The 26,661-nt window shown below is 45.8% G+C and overlaps 1 protein-coding gene and 2 non-coding genes across 4 annotated transcripts; all 3 read right to left on the reverse strand.

Moving 5' to 3' along the window:
• Positions 1-143: 143 nt before the first annotated feature.
• On the reverse strand, positions 144-22,939 carry KHDC4 (KH domain containing 4, pre-mRNA splicing factor). 2 transcript variants are annotated; one of them, XM_062192460.1, is made up of 14 exons: positions 22,855-22,939; positions 22,193-22,409; positions 19,438-19,566; positions 18,965-19,044; positions 13,626-13,678; positions 13,237-13,400; positions 12,257-12,468; positions 11,085-11,145; positions 8,227-8,284; positions 7,738-7,991; positions 3,891-4,058; positions 2,931-3,043; positions 2,252-2,343; positions 144-1,376 (listed from the first exon to the last, which is right to left on the reverse strand). In XM_062192460.1, exons 1-14 carry the CDS (start codon positions 22,890-22,892, stop codon positions 1,177-1,179), a joined length of 1,839 nt encoding a protein of 612 aa, XP_062048444.1. In that variant the 5' UTR covers positions 22,893-22,939; the 3' UTR covers positions 144-1,176. The 2 variants fall into 2 exon arrangements, with proteins under 2 accessions (XP_062048444.1, XP_062048445.1); XM_062192461.1 differs by lacking the exon at positions 144-1,376 and having other exon boundaries at positions 2,250-2,343; positions 2,931-3,015.
• LOC133761327 (small nucleolar RNA SNORA42/SNORA80 family) lies at positions 5,923-6,059 on the reverse strand. Its single transcript, XR_009866129.1, has one exon. It is a non-coding gene; the product is annotated as a small nucleolar RNA SNORA42/SNORA80 family (small nucleolar RNA).
• On the reverse strand, positions 12,833-12,962 carry LOC133761337 (small Cajal body-specific RNA 4). Its single transcript, XR_009866138.1, has one exon. It is a non-coding gene; the product is annotated as a small Cajal body-specific RNA 4 (non-coding RNA).
• Positions 22,940-26,661: the final 3,722 nt, after the last annotated feature.

Below are 26,661 nucleotides of genomic sequence, written 5' to 3' on the forward strand. Positions count from 1 at the left end.
ACCCTGAAATATTTTAACGTGGACTTTTTTGCAGTTACAAAACTCTAAGAATTATCTATATGTATCTTTCTGGTGAGGATCCAATCACATTATGCTAAAGTTTCAGCGTATGGATGGGCGTGGAAGAAAAAGAAACACAAGCAGAATATTTATACATTTATTTATAATGAAATTGTGGTCTAAATATTTACAACATATAGGAAACCAGAGGATAAGTTTATACAAAGCCAGCCTGTAAAGTATTCAAATGTGCAAAAATGACAGTTCAGTATCTCAAACTACTCCTGGTTCGGCAGACTAGCTCCTTCACTTTCACACATCAATATTTGATACAAAAAAGTTCTTTTGGCAAAACCTGTAATGCCAAGAAAAAGGACATGAAGCAATTCCAGTCACTGAGTCCACCATCCTACTGAGCAGCCACTCTCTCCTCAGCCGCAACCAGTTCCCAGAGAGACAGACCACTGTGTTTTGTATTTGTGGCGAGTTCTGACCAGCTCTTAGTCAAGTAGTTTTCTCTGACTCAGCTGAAAACAGGAGCTTAGAAGGGCAATAAAAATACAATGGCTCTCTGACACATGCGCCTGAAGGGGCCAACTCCGGATCACCCCGATTAAAAAGTCACAATGAAAAAATAACTTCCATTTCCCTATTCAGGATCCAGCTAGCATTTCCCAAAACAGAAAAACGAAATAGGAAGGAGGATCTTCTGGAATTAAGTAATGAAAGGAAAAGATGGTCTTAAAATCATTTCCCCACTAATAAATAGTAAGGCTTTGTTTGTAACCAGTTATTATCAAAATCGACCAAACAGTAGTAAAATACAAACAAAACTTTCTTGACATCAGAATTGGGCTTATTCATTTGGAAAACGCTGGACCAGGGCAAATGTATTTGGGAATGACCCTGATGCTTTGTTGGACAAGCACATTTCAACAACTGTTAGAAAGCTTCTGAGACAAATTTGTGATTCTAGGTAGATTTTAACAGATGTTATGCCACAGCTGAATTTTTTTTTAAAAAATGGAATTCTTTCAACAGAGGGGACACTGCATCTCTAACTTCTGCAAAGGTCCAAGATGGTTCCCAGTACAGGCCCCAGAGTCTTGTTAAATCAAATGCATGCATTATTGCTAAGAAGAGTCACCGAGGGTCAAAACTCCATTCCACTGCTTCCTATGGCGCCATCCAGAATGGCATCTGTTGTTTAGCGCGTGGTTGTGACGAAGGGTACTGATATCCCAAACTCCAGCCCTGCGGAAAATTACTTGCATTTTTATGACCTCCATGCTCCTCCTCTTCATCAGATGAATCTGCAGCATAAGCCACCAAGCCAAATCCCTTCTCTGTAGTTTTCATCTTCTTGGCTGGATAATCTAGAATAGAGGAAAATAACCCCAACCCCATTCCCCACCAAGACAAAAAAGAAAAAAAAGATAATACCACAAATTCGTTAATTAAAAAAAAGATGTTAATTGTAATTGGTTAGTTGGACACCATTTTGAGGTCACAGGGTCAATGGTCACCCAAAAACGTTGAAGATCACACGAAAAACAGCACCAGCATCAGCAAATGTGAATCCACCAGAACCATGTAAGAAAACAGAGAAAGAAAAAAGAAACACAAAAAAAAAAAAAAAAAAAGAAAAAAAAAGAAAAAAAGGAAAGTTAGCAAGTGAGTCTCTTGGGGCTGGTATTTCACCTTTTAAAGAGTTAAAAGAAAAGAAGTTAAGAAAAGAAAAATGTACTTTCTTCTGTTCATTTTTATGATTATGGACAAGGAACAAAAATGACTCCATACACCACTATACGATGTAAGAGTTCTGAGCTGCTAAAAGACAACCTTTTCCTAACAGCCACAAGCTGACCGTTACTGACCAAAAGAGCTACGAGGGGATATGTGGCTCAGTTTTTATTAGTTCTGGATCACATTACCTCCAGACAACACAGGCAACAAAATTTTGAAATGACCTACCAATTATTAGTATTTCTTAAGAGTTTTAATGTCACTGATGCTACGTACAAATTAAGTTGAGTGCCTCTTTTCTAGACACACGTCGGTTGAAAATAAAAAGCTGTGTAAATATATGCTGTCCATATAAATAAAACAAAAACAAAAACAAAAAACTCTCATTAGCCAGTAGATTAGAGAGGTTGGATTAAACACCTGAATGACATCAGGTTAGAAAACTAACAGCTGAAGAGCAGTCCTACTTCGTCACTTCCCTGTCCCCCAGCTGCACCTCACTCACCGTGGCTCCCTGTTAAGGTCCCAGATCCATTCCTTCCATCAGATTCTGTTTTTATTCCAGTCACTGGAAAGGCTGGTGGAGGCATCAACTGCCTGTGAGAAAGACACAATGAAACTTTCTTTTAGGCAAACTTAAACTAATCCAGCACAAAAAGTAGAACAATTAAACATGCAGATAATCCTTCATATTCATTCCAACCATTAATTTTAACCTTTCCTCCCTACCTCCATCCCTCTCTTGAGCTGTTATCAAGTACAAAAATGACAAGGCCTGTCTACGTAACTGGGCCATGCTAAAGAATAAGCTGTTGTACAAAGCTCTCTCTGCTCCTTACAGAAAAAGCAAAATGAAACACTGGAGGCAGGCAAGACTCCCCATTCATGTAGTTAAAATAGCCTTTTTTTTTTTTTTTTTAACATTTCTGTCACTGTCCACCCTTAGGAAAATGGCTAAGATGCAGAAAGTTAAAGTAAAGGAAGATGTGGAAGTGCAGAATTCTTCAAAGCTGAGTGCAACTGCTTCTAAGACTCTGAAAGGCAAATGATTCTATCTTTCGTTACTCTATCAAACATGAGCTTGATTCAAATGACTAATGCTTGTAGCAACGTCCATTATTCATGGCAGTGGGGCAAGCAAATGACACTCCAACATATTTGGGTAATTGTTCTAATTCACTTACCTGTCCCTCTCTCTCTCTTTGCCTGAGGAACTTGCCGGCTTCGATCCTGCACCTTCAATCTCATTCTGACTGGAGAAGCCTGTACCTAAATTAGTCATATGAATGGGTCCATGCTATGAGCAGAAAAATACAGTGGCATTAGCAAATCTACAACTGCTGTATTGACTTTAGCTCCTTAATGTAACTGTCAAGTGCCTCATCTTTCTGATAAATTGCAGTAACTTAAACTGTACTACATAGGTCTTTGGAATACAACTGTTGTCAAAGTAGGGAATTCTGTTCCTTCATAGGACCAAGTCAGGGATCCTCTCTTATGCTATGCTTTCAGCTGACTCCCCATAATTCAACTGGCCTGTATTAACCTAGTTATAAACTGTAAAAATGCTTTTGCTTCAATACCTTAACAATTCTGGCGAAATGTAAAGGTGCTTCTCCTGATAAAATTGCACCAAAACTACATATTTTAATAATTTTAACTTCAGTGAATGGTTATTTTTACAATTATGTGTATGTACAGAATTACTCCATCTCTGGCAATCTCTGGGGGGTGGTGGCTGGAGAGAGAAATCACCCTTTTAGTGCAGAAAGTAACAAACTGAAAGCCAAAGCTTTAAATACAAACCACATACTGGCAGACTGAAGGCTTTAGGCGAGGGGCAAAGGGCAATGAAAACTATCAGAGTCTCATGAGTCGGCTATACTATAAAAGGAAGGGGTATTTCTTTCCAGATTGAGATATTTGTATTTTCTTTTCACACTGATGCAAAAACAAAACCCACCCAAAAGGAGTCACGCTTCCTTGAAGTTAATCCTCAGTAATAAAACTCTAACCTAAATTGATCCTAGAAAGCAGAAATCCCAGCACAGGGAGGACAGCTGATACAGATGCGAATGTCTTTCTTTAAAGGGAGAATACAGTAGGAGGATAGGACAAGGCAAAGACAAGGTATTGTATTTAACCTGGTATCCAAGAAGTCCAGATTCGCGTTCATCTGGTAGCTCCTCTGTGAATCGTCTCTTTTGTGCCTGAGGCTGAGCTGGGAGTGGGGGCTGGGGCTGGGGCTGGGGGCCAGCAGGCAAGGCAGTTTTGACAGGAGCAGCAGGAATGAAAGGACCACTCATTGGACTCTGGGACCAAAACAAACCAAGGAGGAAAAATGTGTGAGACTGTGCAACTAAAATGGCAAGCATTGATCACAATATAATACACAGATGTGTCTTTTCATTTTCAGGTCCTTGGTTTCCTTTTTTTTTTTTTGACAGATAGAGTTAGTGAGAGAGAGAGACAGAAAGAAAGGTCTTCCTTCCGTTGGTTCACCCCCAAAATGGCTGCTACAGCTGGAACTGTGCTGATCCGTAGCCAGGAGCCAGGTGCTTCCTCCTGGTCTCCCATTCTCCAATGCCCTCCCGGGTCAAAGCAGAGAGCTAGACTGGAAGAGGAGCAACCGGGACTAGAACCCGGCGCCCATACGGGAAGCTGGTGCTGCAGGCAGAGGATTAACCAAGTGAGCCATGGCGCCAGCCCCTCCTTCATGTTTTATTTGGTAAGACTATCACCAAGCCTTGCCACCTTCATCCTAGGGAAATATAAAGCTGACAATCTGTATACAGTGCTGTTGAGTTCTCAGGAAAAACCTGTTGTCCTTTTGGAATATTGGGAGCAAATATGACCATTAACAAACAATAAAAAGTCAAATCCCTTACTTAGTTCAGAAGTCCTCAAACAAGGACTTTCTTATCGAAAGCACTTTCATTAATGTGAACTGCTCTTTCTGTATCATAAATGCCAATAATGCCTGTGGCAGAGGCAACTTCATTTACCATTCCTTAAAAGGAAAACTACATTTCTTTAAATATAACAGCTAACGTACTGACTGCTTGGTCATCTCAATCACTGTAATGCTTATGATATTTTATCATTAGGCCCATTTTAAGGATAGATTAAGTCACATGCAAAGAACATACAGCTGGGGGCTGGCGCTGTGGCGCAGCAGGTTAACGCCCTGGCCTAAAGCGCTGGCATCCCATATGGGCGCAGGTTCTAGTCCTGGCTGCTCTTCTTCCAATCTAGCTCTCTGCTATGGCCTGGGAAAGCAATAGAAGATGGCCAAAGTCCTTGGGCCCCTGCACCCACTTGGGAGACCCAGAAAAAGCTCCTGGCTCCTGGCTTTGGATCGGCACAGATCTGGCTGTTGGTGGCCTATTGGGGAGTGAACCAGAGGATGGAAAACCTCTCTCTCTCTCTCCGTGTAACTCTTTCAAAATAAATAAATAAATCTTAAAAAAAAAAAAAAAAAAAAAATACGGCCGGCGCCGCGGCTCACTAGGCTAATCCTCTGCCTTGCGGCGCCGGCACACCAGGTTCTAGTCCCGGTCGGGGCACTGATCCTGTCCCGGTTGCCCCTCTTCCAAGCCAGCTCTCTGCTGTGGCCAGGGAGTGCAGGGGAGGATGGCCCAAGTCCTTGGGCCCTGCACCCCATGGGAGACCAGGATAAAGCACCTGGCTCCTGCCATCCGATCGGCGCGGTGCGCCGGCCGCAGCGTGCTACTGCAGCGGCCATTGGAGGGTGAACCAACGGCAAAAAGGAAGACCTTTCTCTCTGTCTCTCTCTCTCACTGTCCACTCTGCCTGTCAAAAAAAAAAAAAAAAAAAAAAAGCTAAAAAAATGGGAAAACTTATGAACCCTTGCAATCTAATGCCTAGCTCTTAACCATTCTGACCTAGGGCTTCTTGATTACAAAGAGCTGCAGCTCAAAGATGGGGAACCACACATCTGTTGAAATACATAAAGCAACTCTTGGCTCTTCTCTCCCTTCTCTCCTCTTTCTCTCCTCTGTCTCTCTCTTATCCTTTGTCCCTCCCTTCCAGTCTGCTGGGTTTTCCCCAATAAACCCTTTCCCTTAAAAAAAAAAAAAAAAAAAGAAATACATAAAGCAAAGTAACTGTGACCAGCGATCATAAGCAGAATTTACTTCCTAAGGCTTTGTTACACATTGTGCAACCTGCATCAGTGCTCACAGTCCACTCACAGGGAAGCTGGGCAATGGTTCGAGGCTGCCGTTTACTCTGGCATGGGTACACAATGAGAGGCCCACAGAGAAGGGCCTACCATAAATCCATTACCATGCTCTCAGCAGTCGCTCCCCGCCTCCAAGTATGAATTCATCCAAATGACCTAGACATACATTCTTTCCTAAAATTTTATTTTCTTACATAATTTAAGAAATCAGTAAAGAAACATATCAGTACTTGTAATCCTTCAGGTTGCAATGTATCTCTTAGCCTATCAACAACTGCATATGATATAGTGTTTCCTTCTCTAAGATTAAAACTGCTGAGGCAGCTGTTTGGGATGCCTGCATCCCATATTGTTAAGTCTGGTTTGAGATTGGTTCCTCCCCTTCCAATCCAGTTTCCTGCTAATGCACACCCTGACAGGTAGCAGGTGATGGCTCAAGTACTTGAGTCACTGTCACCCATGTGGGAGACTCAGACTGAATTCCAGGTTCTTGATGTTGGTGGGGCCCAGCCCTGGCTGTTGCATGTTGCAGGCATTTGGGGAGAATGAACCACTGGAAGAGCTCTGTGCCTTTAAAATATAACACAAATAAATAAATTGAAATTAGAACTGCTAAATTTTAGCTATTAGGGCAAAGAGGTAATAGGCCAGCCTCCTTATCCCTGATTCTGTTAACAATGCAAAGCTGGCCGGCGCTGCGGCTCACTAGGCTAATCCTCCGCCTTGCAGCGCCGGCACACTGGGTTCTAGTCTCGGTCGGGGCACCGGATTCTGTCCTGGTTGCCCCTCTTCCGAGGCCAGCTCTCTGCTGTGGCCAGGGAGTGCAGTGGAGGATGGCCCAAGTGCTTGGGCCCTGCACCCCATGGGAGACCACGAGAAGCACCTGGCTCCTGCCTTCGGATCAGCGCGGTGAGCCGGCCGCAGTGCGCCAGCCGCGGTGGCCATTGGAGGGTGAACCAACGGCAATGGAAGACCTTTCTCTCTGTCTCTCTCTCTCTCTGTCCACTCTGCCTGTCAAACAATTAAAAATAAATAAACAAATAAAAATTAAAAAAAAAAAAAAACAATGCAAAGCTAAGGACAGAAAACCACAATGTTGGTTGGCCACCCATTTTTGTAAATAAATTCGTATTATAGTACAGCCATTCTCATTCATTTAGCTATGTTCTATGGCTGCTTTTATGCCACAACAGTGTAAAGTAGTTGTGATAAAGACTGTGTGCCTCATAAAGCCTAAAATCTTTACACCCTGGAACTCATTAAAACGCTTGTGGGGGAACACTTGGCCCAGTGGTTAAGATGTCACTTGGGATGCCTGCCATCTCATGTCAGCCTGCATAGTTCAAATCTCAGCTCAGCCACCAACCTGCCAGCTTCCTATTAACACACACACTGGGAGGCTGCAGGTAATTGCTTAAGTACTTGGATTCTACCCATACAGGAGCCCCAGACCCAGTCTGGGGCTTCAGCTTGACCCAACACCAGTTGTTGCACAACAGAAGATCTCTCTGCCTTTGAAGCAAAGTAAAATTAAACAAATCAACAGAGGAGAAAGTCTGCTAATTGCCTGCATCGTAAACCACTAGTGTCAAGACTTGTAAAAACAAGCACATATAATGACATACACACACAGTTTTCAGATATGCTGGTGGTGAAAATAAAAAGACAATGGTCAAAGAGCCACCCACATTATAGTTATCTCCCACATTATGTATCTCCATCTCCTCCCATATCCCCCCTCCCTAGTGTCTCCTAAATTCAATAGACTTCGCATCCTGGCATCCTACCTGTCCAGTGCTAGCTGGAGGCTGCACTTGTGTAATCGGGTATTGTGTTGGCACAGGTGGTACTCCAGTAGGTAATGCTGGCAAGACTCCAGGTGCCAATGAAACAGCTGGTGGCACTATGCTTGGTACTCCGTAGGGAGGTTGAACTGGCTGCTGAGGAGGGGGAACAACAGGGTAACCAGACTGATAGCCATTGGATGGATAATATGGTGGTTGAGGAGGGACACTACTTATAGCAGAGGGTTGTGTATAGCCTGAGGGGGAAGAAAAAAAGTGTTTAATCAGCTGCAGCAGAATGAGACATTTTAGCTGAATATTAAACTTAATATCTAGGGAAGAAAAATACTGAGGCATGAATGGCTTTCCAAATTACCCTAAGTTGAAGGGAATATTATTAGTGCCCTGGCACAGTTAAGACCAGCCTCAAGTACCATAGTTACACATAACTACCACTAACAAAACACTTTTAACACTGCAAGACATACACACCTGGTAAAGGTACGGCAGTATTAATCTGATTCACAAATCTAGAGTATTCAGCATGAACCTGAAAAAGAGGCAAAAACACATTAATATGGGAGACAATCCTAACTGTATTATTTACAAAAGTCTGATCATATACTTCTAGGACTAAAGCAGTTAGAAATTAAAATACTTCCACTGATGATCTAATTATATTTAACTTTTTAAATTTAGTAATTTTTAATAAGGTAGACTATAAATTTTTTTTTACAGGCAGAGTTAGACAGTGAGAGAGAGAGACAGAGAGAAAGGTCTTCCTTCCATTGGTTCACCCCCCAAATGGCCGCTACAGCCAGCGTGCTGCGCCGATCTGAAGCCAAGAGCCAGGTTCAGTATGATGCTGGTAGTGAAAGACAGTGGGAGAGAAATGTTCAGTTTTTTTTTAAGATTTACTTATTTATTTGAAAGAGTTACACAGAGGAGAGAGAGAGGTGTCTTCCATCTGCTGGTTCACTCCCCAATTGGCCTCAATGGCCAGAGCTACGTTGATCCGAAGCCAGGAGCCAGGAACTTCTTCCGGTCTCCCACGTGGGTGCAGGGGCCAAGCACTTGGTCCATCCTCCACTGCCTTCCCAGGCCACAGCAGAGAGCTGGACTGCAAGAGGAGCAAATGGGACAGAATCCGGCGTCCCAACTGGGACTAGAACCTGGGATGCCAGCGCCACAGGCGGAGGATTATCCTACTGAGCCACGTCGCTGGCCAAGGTGGACTATAAATGAGTAAGCCAGGTTTTGAGAATCAGAAGCAAGTGCAATCCTAAATCCCCCAGACTAGACTCAATTTCAAGGTACAAAAATCCCTAGAAAGTTCAAAAAATTAAGTAGTTAGGAAATTCCTAAGTTGTTAGTGTACCAGTGAGAATTTATTTTCAATTACTAGGTGCCTTGTCCTCAAGAGCTCAGTTTAATAAAGACTTAATATGGGGTCAGCGCTGTGGTGTAGCAGGTAAAGCCGCTGCCTGCAGTACTGAGTCCTGGCTGCTCCACTTCTGATCCAGCTCTCTGCTATGGCCTGGGAAAGCAGTGGAAGATGGCCAAGTGCTTGGGCCCCTGCACCCACGTGGGAGACCGGAAGAAGTTCCTGGCTCCTGGCTTCGGATCAACGTAGCTCTGGCCATTGAGGCCAATTGGGGAGTGAACCAGCAGATGGAAGACACCTCTCTCTCTCCTCTGTGTAACTCTTTCAAATAAATAAGTAAATCTTAAAAAAAAAACTGAACATTTCTCTCCCACTGTCTTTCACTACCAGCATCATACTGAACCTATAACTTCCAGTACCAACAAAGACAGAAAATGGCCAAAGAAGTTATGTGATACAAGAATTGGTAAATCAAGTTATACACAAAGGAAATACGGCAGGGCCGGTGTTGTGGCACAGTAGGGAAAGCCTCCACCTGAGATACCAGCATCCCATATGGGCACTGGTTTGTGTCCCAGCTGCTCCACTTCAGATCCAGCTCCCTGCTGATGCACCTGTGAGACCAGTGAAGACTGCTCAAGTTATGGGCCCCTGCATTCACCCAGATGAAGCTCCTGGCTCTGGCCTGGCTCAGCCTCAGTGTTGTGGCCTTCTAACAGCCATCCAGGGAGTGAACCAGCAGATGAAGATCTTGCTCCCTCTTTTTCTATATAGCTAAGTTTCAAATAAATATATACACCTTGGGAAAAAAAAAAATAAAAAACCAAACCGGCGCTACAGCTCACTTGGCTAATCCTCTGCCTGCGGCACCAGCACCCCGGGTTCTAGTTCCAGTTGGGGCGCCAGATTTTGTCCCAGTTGCTCCTCTTGCAGTCCAGCTCTCTGCTGTGGCCCGGGAGGGCAATGGAGGATGGCCCAAGTGCTTGGCCCCTGCACCCTCATGGGAGACCAGGAGGAAGCACTTGGCTCCTGGCTTCAGATCGGTGCAGTGCCATTTGGGAGGTGAACCAACGGAAGGAAGACCTTTCTCTCTCTCTCTCTCTCACTGTCTAACTGCCTGTCACACAAAAAAAAAAAAAAGCTTCCCAATAAGGCACCCTTAAATGCCAAAGAAACAGACAGAACATACTCAACCCACCTGACTTCCTTTTCAAGTGTCATAAAAACAATCACATGGCTTAATTTTTAGTTAACTATTTGTAGAAAATAAAGAATGGATAATCAAATGAGCAACTATCTCAAATACATGGCTAACATGCTTTAAACTATCACAGCAGGAGACTCAAATGGTATGTTTTAAAAATCTCTATTTATCGGAAAGGTAGTTACACAGAGGCAGACACAGAAAGAGAGGTTTTCCATCCGCTGGCTCACTCCCCAAATGGCTGCGATGGCTGGAGCTGGGCCAATCTGCAGCCGGGAGCCTGGAGCTTCCTCCAGGTCACCCACATGGGAGCAAGGGCCCAAGGACTTGGGCCATTCTCCACTGCTTTCCCAGGCCACAGCAAAGAGCTGGAACACAAGTGGTGCAGCTGGGACTCAAACTGGCAACCATACAGTATGCCGGCACTGCAGGCAGTGGCTTTTCCCTGCTAAGCCACAGCTCCAGCCCCTTTAGTAGTATCTTAAGTGCCAAGCCAAATGCTCACCCTTACCCTTGTTTCAGATTGAAATCATGCTAACATAAGCCAAAGAATATCAATTCAACCAGCAGAAGAGACAGCAGGTGATACTTTCTCTCTCAAGGACTACAGAAGCAATCAGCCTGCCAGCACGCTGATTCCAGACTTCAGGCGTCCTGAACTGTGATAGAACAAGCCATCAGCACGTCTGCAGGAATCTGCTACAGCGGGAGCAGACACTCTAAACTGGAGAATATTCTGAATAGCAGACAAAGGCAACTCACTGTTTGTAAGAGATTCTCACAGAGCTTCTTAGCAGCAGCCAGGCCTTCTGGTTTGGGATGACTGCAAAGAAATGAGAGGCAGCATTCAATGGAGGGAAAAACCAACAATACAGAATTCTTTTTGTTTTCATTCTATCAATTTCCTTTAGTATATTTATTGTAGCTCAGACCTAACGCTCTGAAAAATTATAAATAGGAACACAAAAATAATGTCATATAAACCTTTTGAGATACAAGGAGTTAAGTGTTTAGCAGTTAAGATCCCCACGTCCAGGCAGTGGGTTAAGCCACCACCTGTGACACTAGCATCCCATGAGCACCAGTTCAAGTCCCAGATGCTAAACTCCCAATCCAGCTCCCTGCCCAACCATGTGGGAGACTCAGATAAAGTTCCAAGCTCCTGGCTTCAGCCTGGCCCAGCCTAGGCTGATACAACCACTTGGTGAGTGAACCAGTGCATGGAAGATCTCTGTCTCTCCCTCCCTCTCTGTAACTCTGCCATTCAATTAAATAAAACTTTTTTTAAAAAAATGTTAAAACATTAAAAAAATATATATGCTCAAACATCCTACATCAGAGTATTTGGGCCCCAGGCCTAGCCCCAGCTTCCCACCAAAGCAACTGTGGGAGGCAATAGTAAATGGCTCAAGTAATTAAGTTCCTACCATCCCCATGCGAGACCTGGATTGAGTTCCCAGTTCCTGGGTCTAGTTTTACTATATCCCTGGCCAGCAGGCACATTTGCAGAGTGAACCAAAGAATGGGAGCTCTCTTTGTCTTTCTCTCAAATAAAATAATGAAAACAGAGAGATAAATGTAAATGTCAGTGGTCTTTCTCTGGGTAGTGGTAATTCTTGATATAAACATTTACAGGTCATGAAATTACTCGTAAGACATATTAATATTATCATAGATTTAAATGAAAGTTATTTAAGGTTTGTCCCAGCTCATTTTAGGGTCATAAACTAGAATAAAATCCAAGGACCTAAATAACAAAGAGTTAATTACCTCCTAACTCAATGATGTCTATTAATTATAAAGCTACTATTCCTAATATTTATCTAAATCCCATGTGCTTCTACTAAGCCCATTTTCTTCTCCTTCTGAATCATTCTAGCCTGCCCTGAGACGCTGCCAAGGGTGCAAACGTCCTCGGCCCCAGCGGTGCATACCTGATATAAATATACATAGGTTCAAAAGCTTCCCGACCAGATGCTGGCTCAATGCAGCCCGAACCTTTGCCCCGTAGAAAAACCTTGGCACCCGTTTCAATCTGAATATGCTGCAAATAAGAGCAGCCTGGACCTTCCACCTTCTCTTTGACATTAAAAGTGGGCACAGCATGTTCTAGACCCACAAATAATTTATCTTGAACATAATGCATCTGTGGAAGAAGGAAATATCTCAGATTAAACAAAGAATTATTAAATGCTAATCTTTTAGAAAATTGTTATTTAAAATACTTTAAAGCCCAAAATACTCTTAATCACATCCACAATTAGGATCTCCTATGATCTTGACCACAAAAATAAACTCGGCCAAGGACCCTCACTTCAGAACTTCATTTTCCCCACACCTACCTACAAAAGAAAACACCTAATTCTGTTCAGCTGAAGATTCTATTCAGCTACAGATACCCGAGTCAAACATCTCAGAGATGATACTGAGTAAACATATCTACTTCCCTCCAACTGAGATTAGGACAAAAAGAAATTGCAGCAAAGCCAGGCTTTTACGAAACTGGAACAGAATGTTGGGTAGTACAGTCAGCCCCCGTGACCTTCTCCAAGGAGAGCTGCTCTCTCCAACCCTTTTTTCTAGGAGGAGTGTATCAGCCGAGTCTTGCTTCATCAGACTCAGCCTTCTTAGTCCTCCAGCTGCCACCAAGCTCACAAATCAAGTAAAACCACCACCTGCACACTGTGCCATGTACATACCCGTGCTGTCAGGCCCCTTTCTAGAATTCACCAGGATGTTGATAAGGGTGCTCAGATGTTCCGAGTATTTGGGAAACCTAGCTAGTCCGCCAACAGAATATGAACAGTGGGTAACTGACTGGAATCTCGGGATCTGATGTTTTTTGCCTCGCATGATTATGTGGCATGTATCATTTTTACAGAAATAAAATGACGATCCCTCCCCCAGAACATACCCCTGACTGGAAAGGAGGTTTCTGGCTAACAGCTGGAGACAGCTGTGCAATGGGAGCTGGCTGGTGATAGACAGTGACTGTTGCACCATTGAAAGTTGGGCTTGTCCCCGTAGCAGCTTTTACCACTCCATTGGTGATAATTTCTTTGATTCGGTTTACAGCTCCTGGGAAAAAACAAAGAGTAAGACACTGTGCCAAACAACTGAATGAGCTGCCTAGTGTCTAATGATAAAGATGGGCCACAGGTTCAATTACTTGAGCATTACTCCACAGGATACCCAAATATGTGGCTTGTCAACTCTAAACCATACATGCTGATCTATAGCTCAGAAATAAGAGGTAAAACAGCCCACACAGCTGTACTTGGCTATTCACAAAACATTACTTACTGTCCACTAATTCCCTTGTCTGTCCCTGAACATGAAGATATAATGGACGATCCCTATAAAGAAAAAGACAAAAGAATAATCTCAAATTAGCAAAGGAGTCAAATATTTCATTTGTAATACAAAAATCAATTCTGTTTTTAGGGCTTATCAGCAATGTTATCCAATCAACTAAAACAATTCAACATTCAAGAACAGAATTCCCGGGGCAGGCCCTATTGCACAGCATTGGACATTCACACCCCACAACACAGAGCCAGATTTTTGTCTCCACCACTCCATTTCCAATCCAGCTAGTGCATCCAGAGAGGAAGTGGATGATGATCCAAGTACTTGGGCCCCTGTCACCAATGCGAGAAATCCTGATGGAGTTCTGGACTCTTAGCTTTAGCCTGCACTGTTGTGTGTATTTGGGGAGTGAGACAGCTGATGGAAAAGCTCACTCACGCTCATGTTTTCTCTCTCTCTCTGCCTTTCCAGGAGATGAACCTTTTTTCTAAGAATAATTTATTTGGGCCAGCGCCGTGGCTCAATAGGCTAATCCTTCACCTGTGGCGCCGGCACACCGGGTTCTAGTCCTGGTCGGGGCGCCGGATTCTGTCCCGGTCGCTCCTCTTCCAGTCCAGCTCTCTGCTATGGCCCGGGAGTGCAGTGGAGGATGGCCCAGGTGCTTGGGCCCTGCACCCCATAGGAGACCAGGAGAAGCACTTGGCTCCTGGCTTCAGATCAGCGCAGTGCGCCAGCCACAGCGGCCATTGTGGGGTGAACCAATGGAAAAGGAAGACTTTTCTGTCTCTCTCTCTCTCACTGTCCACTCTACCTGTCCCCCCCCCCAAAAAAAAGATTAATTTATTTGAAGGTAGAGTTAGAGAAAGAGAAGCAGAGAGCAGAGAGAGATCTTCCATCCACTGGTTCACTCCCCAAATGGCTGCAACAGCCAGGACTGTGCTATGCCAACGCCAGGAACCAGGAGCTTCTTCCTGGTCTCCCATGTGGATGCAGCTCCAGCCCCAAACATAACTTTTTTTAAAAGATTTATTTATTTATTTGAAAATCAGAGTTACAGAGTGACAAAGAGAGAGAGGTCTTCCATCTGTTGCTCACTCCCCAATTCGCTGCAAAGCTCAGAGCTGTGCCTATCTGAAGCCAGGAGCTTCTTCTAGGTCTCTCACATGGGTGCAGAAGCCCAAACACTTGGGCCATCTTCCACTGCTTTCCTAGGCCATTGCAGAGAGCTGGATTGGAACTGGAGCAGCTGGGTCTTGAACTGGCATCCATATGGGATGCCAGCACTGCAGGCAGCAGCTTTACCCGCTAGGCCACAGTGCCAGCCCCATAACATTTCTTTTTTCTAAAAATTTAATTATTTACTTGAAAGTGAGAGCTACACAGAAAGAGAGAAGGAGAGGCAGAGAGGTCTCCATCTGCTGGCCCACTCCCCAATTAGCAGCAACGGCCGGAGCTCCACCAAACAGAAGCCAGGGGCCAGAAGCCTCGAGCCTCCTCCGAGTCTCCCATGAGGGTGCAGGGGCCCAAGGACCCAGGCCATCCTCCACTGCTTCCTTAGGCCACAGCAGAGAGCTAGATTGGAAGTGGAACAGCTGGGACTCGAACCAGCACCCACATGGAATGCAGGCACTGTAGGTGGTGGTTCCACCCGCTACGCCACAGCTCTGGCCCCCCATAACATTTTTATAAAAATCTCTTTTATGGGGCCAGCATTGTGGCATAGTGGGTTAAGCATTGCCTATAAAGCCAGCATCCCACACAGGCAATTGTTTCAGTCCTGGCTGCTCTGCTTCCAATCCAGCTCCCTGCTAATGTGCCTGGGAAAGCAGTGGAGAATGGCCCAAGTCCTTGATCACTGTACCCACATGGGAGACCCAGAAGGGGCTCCTGGCTTCGGCCTGGCCCAGCCCTGGCCACTGTGGTCATTTAGGGAATGAACCAGTAAATCAAAGAACTCTCTGTCTCTTTCTCTTTAACTCTGCTTTTCAAATAAATAAATCTTTTTTTAAAAATTCCTTGTTTACTGGATTCTCTAATACGTCATAGGCTACTTGCCTTGGCTATACAAATTAATGGGGTAAGAGTAATAGTGAAACAGGAACTTTCAAAAAAATATACTGTTTACTTGTGATTTGTGAGGCAGAGACAAAACGCAGCCAGCGCTCCCAGTTACTGCTTCACCCATGCCTCCAATGGCTGGGGTGGGGCCAGGGTGGTGTCAAAAGCCAAGAACTCAAATCTGGTTTCCCAAGGGGGAGTCAGGGACCCAACTACTTGGGCTATCAACTGCTGCCTCTCAGAGTATGCATCAGCTGGCAAACTGGTATTCAACCCCAGGCACTGTGATATGGGACGTGGATGTCAGCACCCTGTGCCAAACACCCATCCCCAGGGGGACTCTCCAGATTCTAAACGAACGATGGTTTAGGTATAACTATAATAATGAAGAAAGCAGTCATTAACCATATACAGTTAATGAACACTGGTAGGTAATGGCCAGCGCCGTGGCTCAACAGGCTAATCCTCCGCCTTGCGGCGCTGGCACACCGGGTTCTAGTCCCGGTCGGGGCACCGATCCTGTCCCGGTTGCCCCTCTTCCAGGCCAGCTCTCTGCTGTGGCCAGGGAGTGCAGTGGAGGATGGCCCAAGTGCTTGGGCCCTGCACCCCAAGGGAGACCAGGAGAAACACCTGGCTCCTGGCTTCAGATCAGCGCGGTGCGCCGGCTGCAGTACGCCAGCCGCGGCGGCCACTGGAGGGTGAACCAACGGCAAAGGAAGACCTTTCTCTCTGTCTCTCTCTCACTGTCCACTCTGCCTGTCAAAAAAACAAAAAAACAAAAAACAAAACAAAAAAAAAAAAAAAAAAAAAAAAAAAAACACTGGTAGGTTAAAAAAAAAACCTGTGTTTAAGATAAAGTTCAAAACAGCAACCAGCAAACACACAAAGCCAAAATATACTCCTGGTTTTGGGTAGGAAACAAATTTTGCCTCCTAGCCATATCCAGTTTAAGCAGACATTCAAAACATAACATTTCTGAGTGCTTGCCTGCTGCCAGAGAAGAGAAGCTCAAACACTGAATAACGGGAGGAAAGAATTTGAGATTAAATATTTACATAGGAAAATCTATATTTATAATCATCATGGAGGCAATGCAGGATTTTTAAAGAAATTTGAATGGCAGGCCTAGAGAGACAGACAGACACACACACACACACACACACAGAACTCCAGTCTGCTGGGTCATTCCCCAAATGCCTGCGACAGCCAAGGCTGGGCCAGGCCAACGCCAGGACGCAGGAACTTTTGTTCCTTCTAAGAGGTGCATTAGCAGGAAGCTGGATCAGGTTTTGGAAGCTGGTACTGAAACCAGACACTCCACTGTGTGAAATAGGTATCTTTTAACAAATTTTTGTCTTGTTTTTTGTTTTATTATTTATTATTTGAAGGGTAGAATTAGAAAGAGAGAGAGAAAGATCTTTCATCCATTGTTTCATTCCCCAAAAGGCCACAATGACCAGAGCTGGGCCAACCGGAAGCCAGGACCCAGGAGCTTCTTCCAGGTCTCCCCTGCGGGTACAGGGGCCCAAGCACTTGGCCCATCTTCTGCTGCTTTCCGAGGCCATGGCAGAGAGCTGGAAGGGAAGTAGAGCAGCTGGGACTTGAACCAATGTCCATATGGGATGCGGCACCCCATGTGGAGGCTTAGCCTACTACGCCACAGTGCAGCCCCCTGAAATAGGTATCTTGACAGAGAGGTCAAATGTGCACCCAAGACTTTTTTTTAAGTTTACACAAAATATGAGCATACTTACAGTTTAAATGTAACCACACAGTTAGGGGGTTAATTTTCACAGAAAAAAAGTTTAGATGTAGCTATGTTAAATCTTAACAACTATCTTCTTGTGATGGGCATTTTGTATGGGGGCCAGTGTTGTGGTATAGCAAGTTAAGCTGCTGCCTGTGATGTCAGCATCCCATATAGGGACCGGTTCACGCCCCAATTTTTGCACTTCCTATCCAGCTCCCTGCTAATGGCATCAGAAAGGCAACAAAAGATGGCCGAAGGCAGGAGACCCAGATAAAGCTCCTGGCTTCAGTCTGTCTCCTCCCTGGCCACTGAAGCCATTTAGGGAGAGAAACACTGAAAGAAAGACCTCTCCTTCTAATAAATAAGGAAAAAAATTTTTTTTTACAGGCAGAGTTAGACACAGAGAGAGACACACACACACACACACACACACAAAGGTCTTCCTTTTTCCGTTGGTTCAGCCCCCAAATGGCTGCTATGGCTGGCGCACTGCACTGATCCAAAGGAGGCAGGTGCTTCCTCCTGGTCTCCCATGCGGGTGCACGTCCAAAGCACATGGGCCATCCTCCACTTCCTTCCCGGGCCACAGCAGAGAGCTGGACTGCAAGAGGAGCAACCAGGACAGAACCGGCGCCCCAACCGGGACTAGAACCTGGAGTACCGGCGCCGCAGGCAGAGGATTAGCCTAGTGAGCCGCAGCGCCGGCCAAATAAGGAAATCTTAAAGAAAAGTTACTGCGTAGGACACCTGCATCGTGCCTTGGAGTGCCTGGTTCAAGTCCCAGTTCCCGGCTTCTGCCTCAGCCTCCTGCTAAAGCACAGCCTGAGAGGCAGGAGGTGAGGGTTCTAGTACCTGGGTCCCTGCCAACACATAGGAGGCCTGGACTGAGTTCTGGGCTCCTGGCTTAAGTCTTTCAGATAAAATGAAAAAAAATTTTTTTTTTTTTTGACAGGCAGAGTGGATAGTGAGAGAGAGAGACAGAGAGAAAGGTCTTCCTTTTTGCCGTTGGTTCACCCTCCAATGGCCGCTGCGGCCGGCGCATCTCGCTGATCTGAAGCCAGGAGCCAGGTGCTTCTCCTGGTCTCCCATGCGGGTGCAGGGCCCAAGCACTTGGGGCATCCTCCACTGCCTTCCCGGGCCACAGCAGAGAGCTGGCCTGGAAGAGGGGCAACCGGGACAGGATCCGGCACCCCAACCGGGACTAGAACCCGGGGTGCCGGCGCCGCAAGGCAGAGGATTAGCCTGTTAAGCCACGGCGCCGGCCTGAAAATTAATTCTTAAAAATCATCTTCTTATACTTCAGTTTGCTTCCTGTAACAAAAACACTGTGAAATAAAAACTCAAAAGAGACAGGGAAAAACACAGCTGCTCGCGTTTCTCATCACCCAGGATAAAGCATGTGCAAGCACGCTCACACCCTGCTCAAACTACTGACCGCACAAGAATTCACCTAGAATGAAAAACATGAAGCGAACACAGGTCACTCGCCCAGCATGTCTCCACAGCAGAGGACAAGCACACATACCCTGGTCCCACTTTGGCCTTCTCCTCCGTCGTCATGAACCTCCCTCGAGTTGATACTGCAGCCCCACTAAGTCGGCTGATCTACAAGAGGAAATGCTCTATTAAAAGATGTGAAGGTATCAAAATACCAACACTGTACCTCATCCCACACAGTTACACAGAATTTAAAAATAAATTTTTTAAAAAAAGATGATGTGTTCATTGGTTGATTTCAATTCATTCCAACAAGTAAGGCAGAAATGAGCTCTATTCTGTATCTGAAATTTGATACCATGGTTTCTTACTGAAACCAACCCAGGGAATTTACTCATATTTGCTTCATGATCTTCCTCTGAAGTTAAATTAAACTCAACCCTGACTTCGGAGACCATGACCAAAACCTACTAATAAATGCCTCCCATCTTCCCATCTGTTGGGCCTGTTTTCTGAGCTGACCTGCCTGCCCCCTTCCCCAGAGTCCCAATCCCTCCGTACCTCATCTTGAGTCTGTCCTCGAGTCAGCAGGTTTCTGCACGTGAGAGGCACATCATTGATCTCAACTTCAGCCACCACCAGGTCATCTTTGCTTTTATTGCTGGTGAGGCCTTTGCCAGGGGCTTGAAGCTACCGAGATTAAAAAGTTTATATGATACAATGAAACTTTTTCGTTGTCCCATCACCTCCTTACCCGCCCCCCTTCACCTGCCTGTAAGCACACTCGGTCATTCTTCACAAATAAAACAACAAGCAAAATGATACCAAAGTATAAATGATTTACCTGAAGGCCATCACTAGACTGTTCTGTAAACTTAGCCCTGTGCCCATTTGAAAAAATTATTTTATTTATCTGAAAGGCAGACTTAGAGAGAGATTGATTGATCTTCCATCGGCTGGTTCACCCCCAAATGGCCACAGAGGCTGGAACTGGGCTAGGTGGAAGCCAGGAGCCTGGAACTCCTTTCACATCTCCCATGTAGGTAGCAGGGGCCCAAGCACTTGCTTTCCCAGGCCTATTAGCAGGGAGCTGGATTGGAAGCAGCTGGGACTCATAAACTGGTGGTCATATGGGATGCTGGGGTTGTAGGCAGTGGCTTACCACTGTGCCACAACAGCCCCCTGTGCCCATTTTTATGACCATATAATTACAGAAACAGGCTGGACTAGAAACTGCAACCTCCAAAAGGAAAATTAAACAGTCAAGTTATGATGCTTTTACAGCTCAAATAGCTGGCTGTGTCATAAAACAAAGAGCAATGCATACAACCTGCACACCTCATTCATGACAAGGAAGTTGTCTTTGAGCCACCCCTAACATCACAACATGTCAAATTTTGTCCTTGCAATGTTCTCAAAAAAAAAAAAAAAAAAAAATTTTTTTTTTGACAGGCAGAGTGGACAAAGGTCTTCCTTTTCCGTTGGTTCACGCTCCAATGGCCGCCGTGGCCGGTGCATCCCACTGATCCGAAGGCAGGAGCCAGGTGCTTCTCCTGGTCTCCCATGGGGTGCAGGGCCCAAGCACTTGGGCCATCCTCCACTGCACTACCGGGCCACAGCAGAGAGCTGGACAGGAAGAGGAGCAACCAGGACAAGAACCCTGTGTGCCAGCACCGAAGGCAGAGGATTAGCCTATTGAGCTGTGGCGCCGGCCTCAAAATTTTTAATCTGGAATCTGGTGTAGCAGTTAATAAACGGCTTGCAGAACCTGCATTTATATTGGAGTGCCTGGTGTGAGACCCAGTTCTTCCATTTTGGATCCGGTTTTCTGCTAACGCACATCATGGGAGGAATAGATGATAGCTCAAATACTTGGGGCCCTGCCACCTAAGTGGGAGACCCAGAGGAAACTCCTAGCACCTAGCTTCAGCCTGGCCCAGCCTTGAATGTTGTAGGCATTTGGGAAGCGAACCAGCAGATGGATTCTGCCTTTCAAGTAAAATATGAAAATAACATGAAGTATAATTTAAATCCTTAAATCATTCCATTACTCTCTTATTAAAGAAGAACAAAGAGAATGAAAGTCATCAAGATCATAAACTCTGGTTTAGTTTCTCTCAATTTAAACTAAACTGCAAGCAACTTCAGATAACTGGATTTGAGTGTTACTTAAAAAAATTTTATGGTTGCCACTAGCAACTGAATACTTGAAATGTGGCTAAAATACTGTATTTTAAATTGTGTAAATATTGCCAAGGAAAAAAGTAAGGTTTATGTCAAAGCCAAATAACGAGTTAACTGGGATTTAGGATTTTAAATCTAGGTGTCGTGATTCTAAACCCAGTACTTAATGTATAGTGTTGCTTCCTGCTGCAACTATCTATGTAAAGATTACTCTTTAAAGAAAAAAATACCAATTTAAATGATTGACATCAGTATGACGTCTCTTAACATGCAGTGAACATTCATTCCCTCTTGGTCAGTGTGGCCTAAGAAATGAACAACTGGCTTGTACTCTCTTCACAAACCTAACAAATACACTCAAGATTAAACTTTTACCTCACCAGAAGTTTTCCCCCACTCTGCGGAACTTCAACATGTAAGCATCCACACAGGTCATGGTCTACATTCCACAGGACTAGCCAGCAGGCTCCCTGAGGACTGCATTTGCAAACAGAACTCCTCACAGGTACCCTGGGTAGCACTTTAATTCAAGACCTCTAACTTTTTTCCATTGATAATTACAGCGGAACAGGCTGCACCAGAACACACAGAATTCTCCGATTCTACAGGGGTTCGGGCCAAATGCCAAGTAACTTAATCACCTGAGATAAGTTTGAATCTAAACAAGGGAAGGTAAATGCTCTGATCATACCCCCTCTTGTTATAAGATTCTAATCGTACCACGGATTCTATAAAACGACCCAATAATTTCCACAATTTGTATGGACACAAAACGGCACATGTAAAAATTATTCCTCCATTTCAGTGTATGTGTATGCACCTTATCCGTATTCTGGTTAAAGATGACACTCAAAAGCTCCCTGATTCCACCTTAAGTTCTCTGTTGACATCAGGAAGAACGCACATGCAATAAAGACATTACATGAAATCATTATATGCCTAACTAAGTGAACACAGGCGAAACAATGTGGTCCATAACTGTCACCCATCCAGTCAAAACTGGATGTAAAAACGTCCTGGACAGAATGCCACACGAAGTCCTCAGACCAAACCATCTTCAAGTTGCTCTCTTTCATCAGTACCACGGTGATCTTACAGCATTGCCCCTAGGGAGCCCCTCGACTTAGAATACCTTCTCGGCAGCATTCGGAGTTGGTTTCAGCTTCCCTTTGGCCATGAGCATGGCATTGATCTTGGCAGCCACCGCAGCAGCGGCATCCAAGGCTCCTGAGGGAGCAGCTGTGGCGCCCCCGGGGCTCCCCCCGCTGCTGGGGACCTCGCCACCTGGGGCAGCTGGGGGGAGGAAGAGCAGGGGGGATGGAGCTGGCTGGTCCCATTTGCTGCGGCGCCTACAGGTAGAAGGAAAATATTGGGCGCCAAAGCTCTCACGCTCCTTTATTAAGCCTTAGCCCCCTCGTTCTCCTCTGGCCTCCAAATCTAACAGGACTGAAGTCCCCAGGCCTCCTTCAACAGGCAACGACTGCTGTACTTCCCCAAATTTCCACTTTCTTCAACGCATTCCCAAAGTCCTTTCCACCACGTCATCTTCGGAAAGTTCCCTGTCTTCCATGCCTTCCTTCTCCCTCGCCCTTCCGAGAGTGCCCGCTTCCCTGCTCCCTCGGATTCCCTCCGGCTCTCTTCCGGGGCCCCAGGCCTGCTCCACACCCTCTTCCCCGAAGTCCGACCTCCCATTACGTACATTTCCCACTTAAGCGCCTCTCTACCCGTACGCAGGTCCCTGGTCTCTCCCGCGCCCCCATGCTCGCTCCGAAACCCCTGCCCGCGAAGCTTTACCCGCCGGCTCCAGGATGCGTCGCGCTCCCCGCGGACATGGCGACCGGCTCTACTCAACCACCCGCCAACTACCCCACTACCACCTCCCCGTCACTTCCGGCCCCAACGCCCTGACGCAAAGCCTCTTCCGGTCGTGAGGCGGAGCGGTTCCGGCCAAAACGTCCATTCCCATTGGACTGTCGGCGATTTCAGGGCGCCCGGCGTTCCTGAGGCAAGGTAGGGCGTGACTTTCCGGCTTGCACTGTGCCCATAAAAAAGATGGCTGTTACGGCTCATTTGAAAGCAGACTCACGGGAGGGCTAGAAGAATCCATCTTTGTTGTGGGCAGGTTGGACGACAAGGAAACAAAACGCGTGAACTTAGATTGCCCGGATTCAGCTTCGTCTGTGTGGAGTCCCAGCCAGACGCCGGGGAGTCTTCCCGCGGCTTTTGCACGCTTCAGAGGGAAGTGGCTCTTTTCGAAGGTCATCTGAAGAACTTCTGTAGTGTTTTTGTTTTCATTTCTGTGAACCTTGCAGGGGATGTAAAGATACAATTAAGAATAAGGCACAGGTCCTGGGATATACGTACGATACAGTTGTAGAATAAGCAAAGGTCGAAGAGGATAAACTGCTCAGCTTGGTGGGGCGTTGAGGAAGCGGAAGCTGAACAGTTCCACTGGGGCTTAGAGAGGTATCAAGCTAGGTTAGTAACCCTCCTGTTCCCGCACGTGGCTCTGGAGCGGGGAGGGGGGGGGAGCCTGATCCTGGGAGGCCTTGAATGCCAAGCTGAGGACCTTGAGTTGGTTCTTGGCGCGGCAAGGAGTCCTCCAGATCGCAAGAGTAAACTGCGGTGCTGTTTTTTTCACAAATCTGCAGTGTTTCACCCTTTAATCAAGAAAATGTCCCCTGCAAACGCCACCCTCTGCTGGCTTGGTACTGTTACCGGAGAAATTGCAGGGTTCTTGTCTTCGCGCAAGAAAGAATTCAGGCGTGAGACAGAGAGTAGTGGGAGGTAAAATAGCAAGGTTTATTAGGGAAGGGACATCCGTAAGGACGGATGGGCACCTCTCCAGACAGAGCCTGAGAGACTGGGGAGGAGGAAGGAGGGAGGTTACATGTTGAGTGGAGAGATTACACCTGACCAGGCCAGGAGGGCAGCTCAGCAAAGATGCAGAGAGCTGAGCGCACAGTCCAGTTGAGGCTGGGGGTTTTTAAGGAGATGGGTCTTGCTTCCCCACCTCTGCTCCTCTTGGAACAAAGGGATTTTTGGATGTAAATAGGATAACTTCTCTTGAAGGTCTGAAACAAAGGATTTTATGGATGCAAATGTTATCAGACAGGAGGAAGGGAGCAGGGTGTTTGAGATGCAGATACTAGGCTGCACCTAGGAGATTGTAGAAAATTGTCAGGCAGAGGGGGTGGGGACCTCCACCTGGCAGGTTATCAGGTAGAAGGGGGCAGGGCAGGATGCGAGGGCCAGGCTGCCCCTGAAACATTATCAGGATGACTTTGAGATGCAGATGCATATGCTGGACATAGATGTCTTCTCTTTAGGCCTGTTACACACACATAAGCTCATAACTGACTTCCTACCTAACATTCCCCCCTCAAGAGGTAATACCCAAAATTCTTCTTTGGGATTATGGATGGAGTTCCGTTTTCTGTAACTTCTTCGAAGCTGGCATGTGGGCGTCGAGGAGGATTTGGGTATTTCTTCTTGCTATCTGTCTTAGGGTGTGCGACAGTGGCCTTGGAAAGACTGTCCTGCTCGGTCCAGAGGGCTGCTCAGGTCATCCAATGGAATGGGTTGGAAGCCTTGTCTGACGACCATTTGGAGTTTGACAACTTTTAGTTTGTTAGAGACAAAACAAACAAGGGCATTAAAAACACACAGTCCAAAGAGAAGCAGCAAGATTACAGACGTTATTGGGCCAAGGAGAGGAAATAGTCAGGATTTCCATGACCAGATGTCAGGCCAGAAATCCCAGCCCTGCTTGGCCTAGTCCTGGAGCTGTTTGGAATTGTCCAGGAAAAGTACAAATTTGGGTTTGTACCTGTCCAGTCTGATTGACCCAGAGACAACATTCTTCCTGGAGCATGGCACAGATACCCCCTGGAGCAGCAGTTAGCATGTTCAGCACTTCTTTTTCTTATAACCTTTTGTGACTTCCACACACCCTCTTCAACTTACTTTAAACATTTCACCATTTCCATTCCAGTCTAGAGTAAACTAGCCATCAGGATAAAGTCATTCTTACAACCATGTCCTTTCCTTATTTAAAAGGCTCTTTCCTTTTTAACCCTTCTTACCAACAACACTCTTTCCTTCTAAACCTTTCTTACCAAGCACACATTTCTATACTTGATGTTTTCCATAGAGCCTGGTTGGCTCTTCTTACCTTACCAGAAGACTGAGGTCTCCATGCAGAGTGAAGATGCCTTACAAATCCCTTGTGTGATCCAGAGCTCTGGTTAAGGCAATTAGTTCTGCTAGCTGAGCAAAAGTTCCTGGGGGCAGAGCATGCTTCAATAACGTGCCATGCTGTAACTATTGCATACCCTGAGAAGCGGGTCCTGTCTGACAAAACTGTTTCTGTCTGTGAACCAAACCTCATCTGTGTTAGTTAGGGGGCAGTCTTTTAGGTCCCTTCTGCTGGCACAGATCAAGACTATAGTCTTAGTAAAGGAGTGGAGGGGACCACTTTCCCCTGGAACTGGCATTAAAGTAACTGGGTTTAGAGTGCCTTATTTTTACCTGGGGGTTTTCTAGAAGGAGGACCTGATATTTTAGTATTTTACTATCTGTCAGCCAGTGAGAGCCCTTTTGCTCTAATAGAGAATTTATTTGATGTGAGGTATAAAGGGCGATATCTTGCCCCAGTGTAATTCTAGATACCTCCTCTGTCAGCAAGGCAGCTGCTGCCATTGTCTTTAGGCAGTGAGGCCATCCTTGTGCAACCATGTCTAAGGTTTTAGAAAAGTAGCCCACAGGTTGCTTAACAAGTCCCAGATCCTGAGTTAACCCTCCTAAGGCGACTCCCTGCCTCCCAGTGATGTACAGTTGGGGGCGTTTCTCTGGGCTTGGCAGTCCTAGCACAAGGGCTTTAGCCATAGCATCCTTTAGCTGAGCAAAGGCTGTGGTTTGCTCTTTCCCCCAAAGGAAGGGGCTCTGCTTTGGCTGCCTGTCAAGAGCCTGGTTTAGGAACTGTGCTATTTCCCTGTATCTAGGAACCTGTAACCTGATAGAGAAAAGCTGGGACTGCCTGAAGTTTGCAGAAGTAGGAATTTGCTGCATGGCCCATATCCTCTCTGGGGCTGGTTTTCTCTCCCCAGGGGAGAGGATAAGGGTTAAATAATTAACACTCTAATGGACTAGCAATACTTTGTTTTCCTCCATATCCTAGTAGCTAGTTTTGCTAGGAAGTTAAGCCAATGTACAAGACTAGAGTCTCAGGCTGGGAAAGGAGACAGACTAACAAATCATTTACATTTGATCATCTATATTATGGATTATTGTGCACCCCCCTCAAGAGATAGGCCCTTTAAGCCCTCATTGAGGACCTGTCCAAATAGGTGCAGGACTACCTGAGTTAGCTGTTACTAAAAGCCCTGTTTTTAGGAACTGGCAGGGAGGGCTTTCTCTAAGCTTAATACTATTGGATAGACGTTTAAGGCCTGGCTGGATGTGTGAGGCCCAGACCTATCCAGGGGGTGCTGAAAGAGAATTGCAAGAGATGCAAATCTCCTTTAAGGGAGGCACCCTGTTGACTTGCATTACCTGGCTGGACTAGGAGGAGAGCTTTAATAGGAGGCTGATAGAAATAGG

This window comes from Lepus europaeus, chromosome 5, assembly GCF_033115175.1.
Source record: "Lepus europaeus isolate LE1 chromosome 5, mLepTim1.pri, whole genome shotgun sequence".
Taxonomy (NCBI): domain Eukaryota; kingdom Metazoa; phylum Chordata; class Mammalia; order Lagomorpha; family Leporidae; genus Lepus; species Lepus europaeus.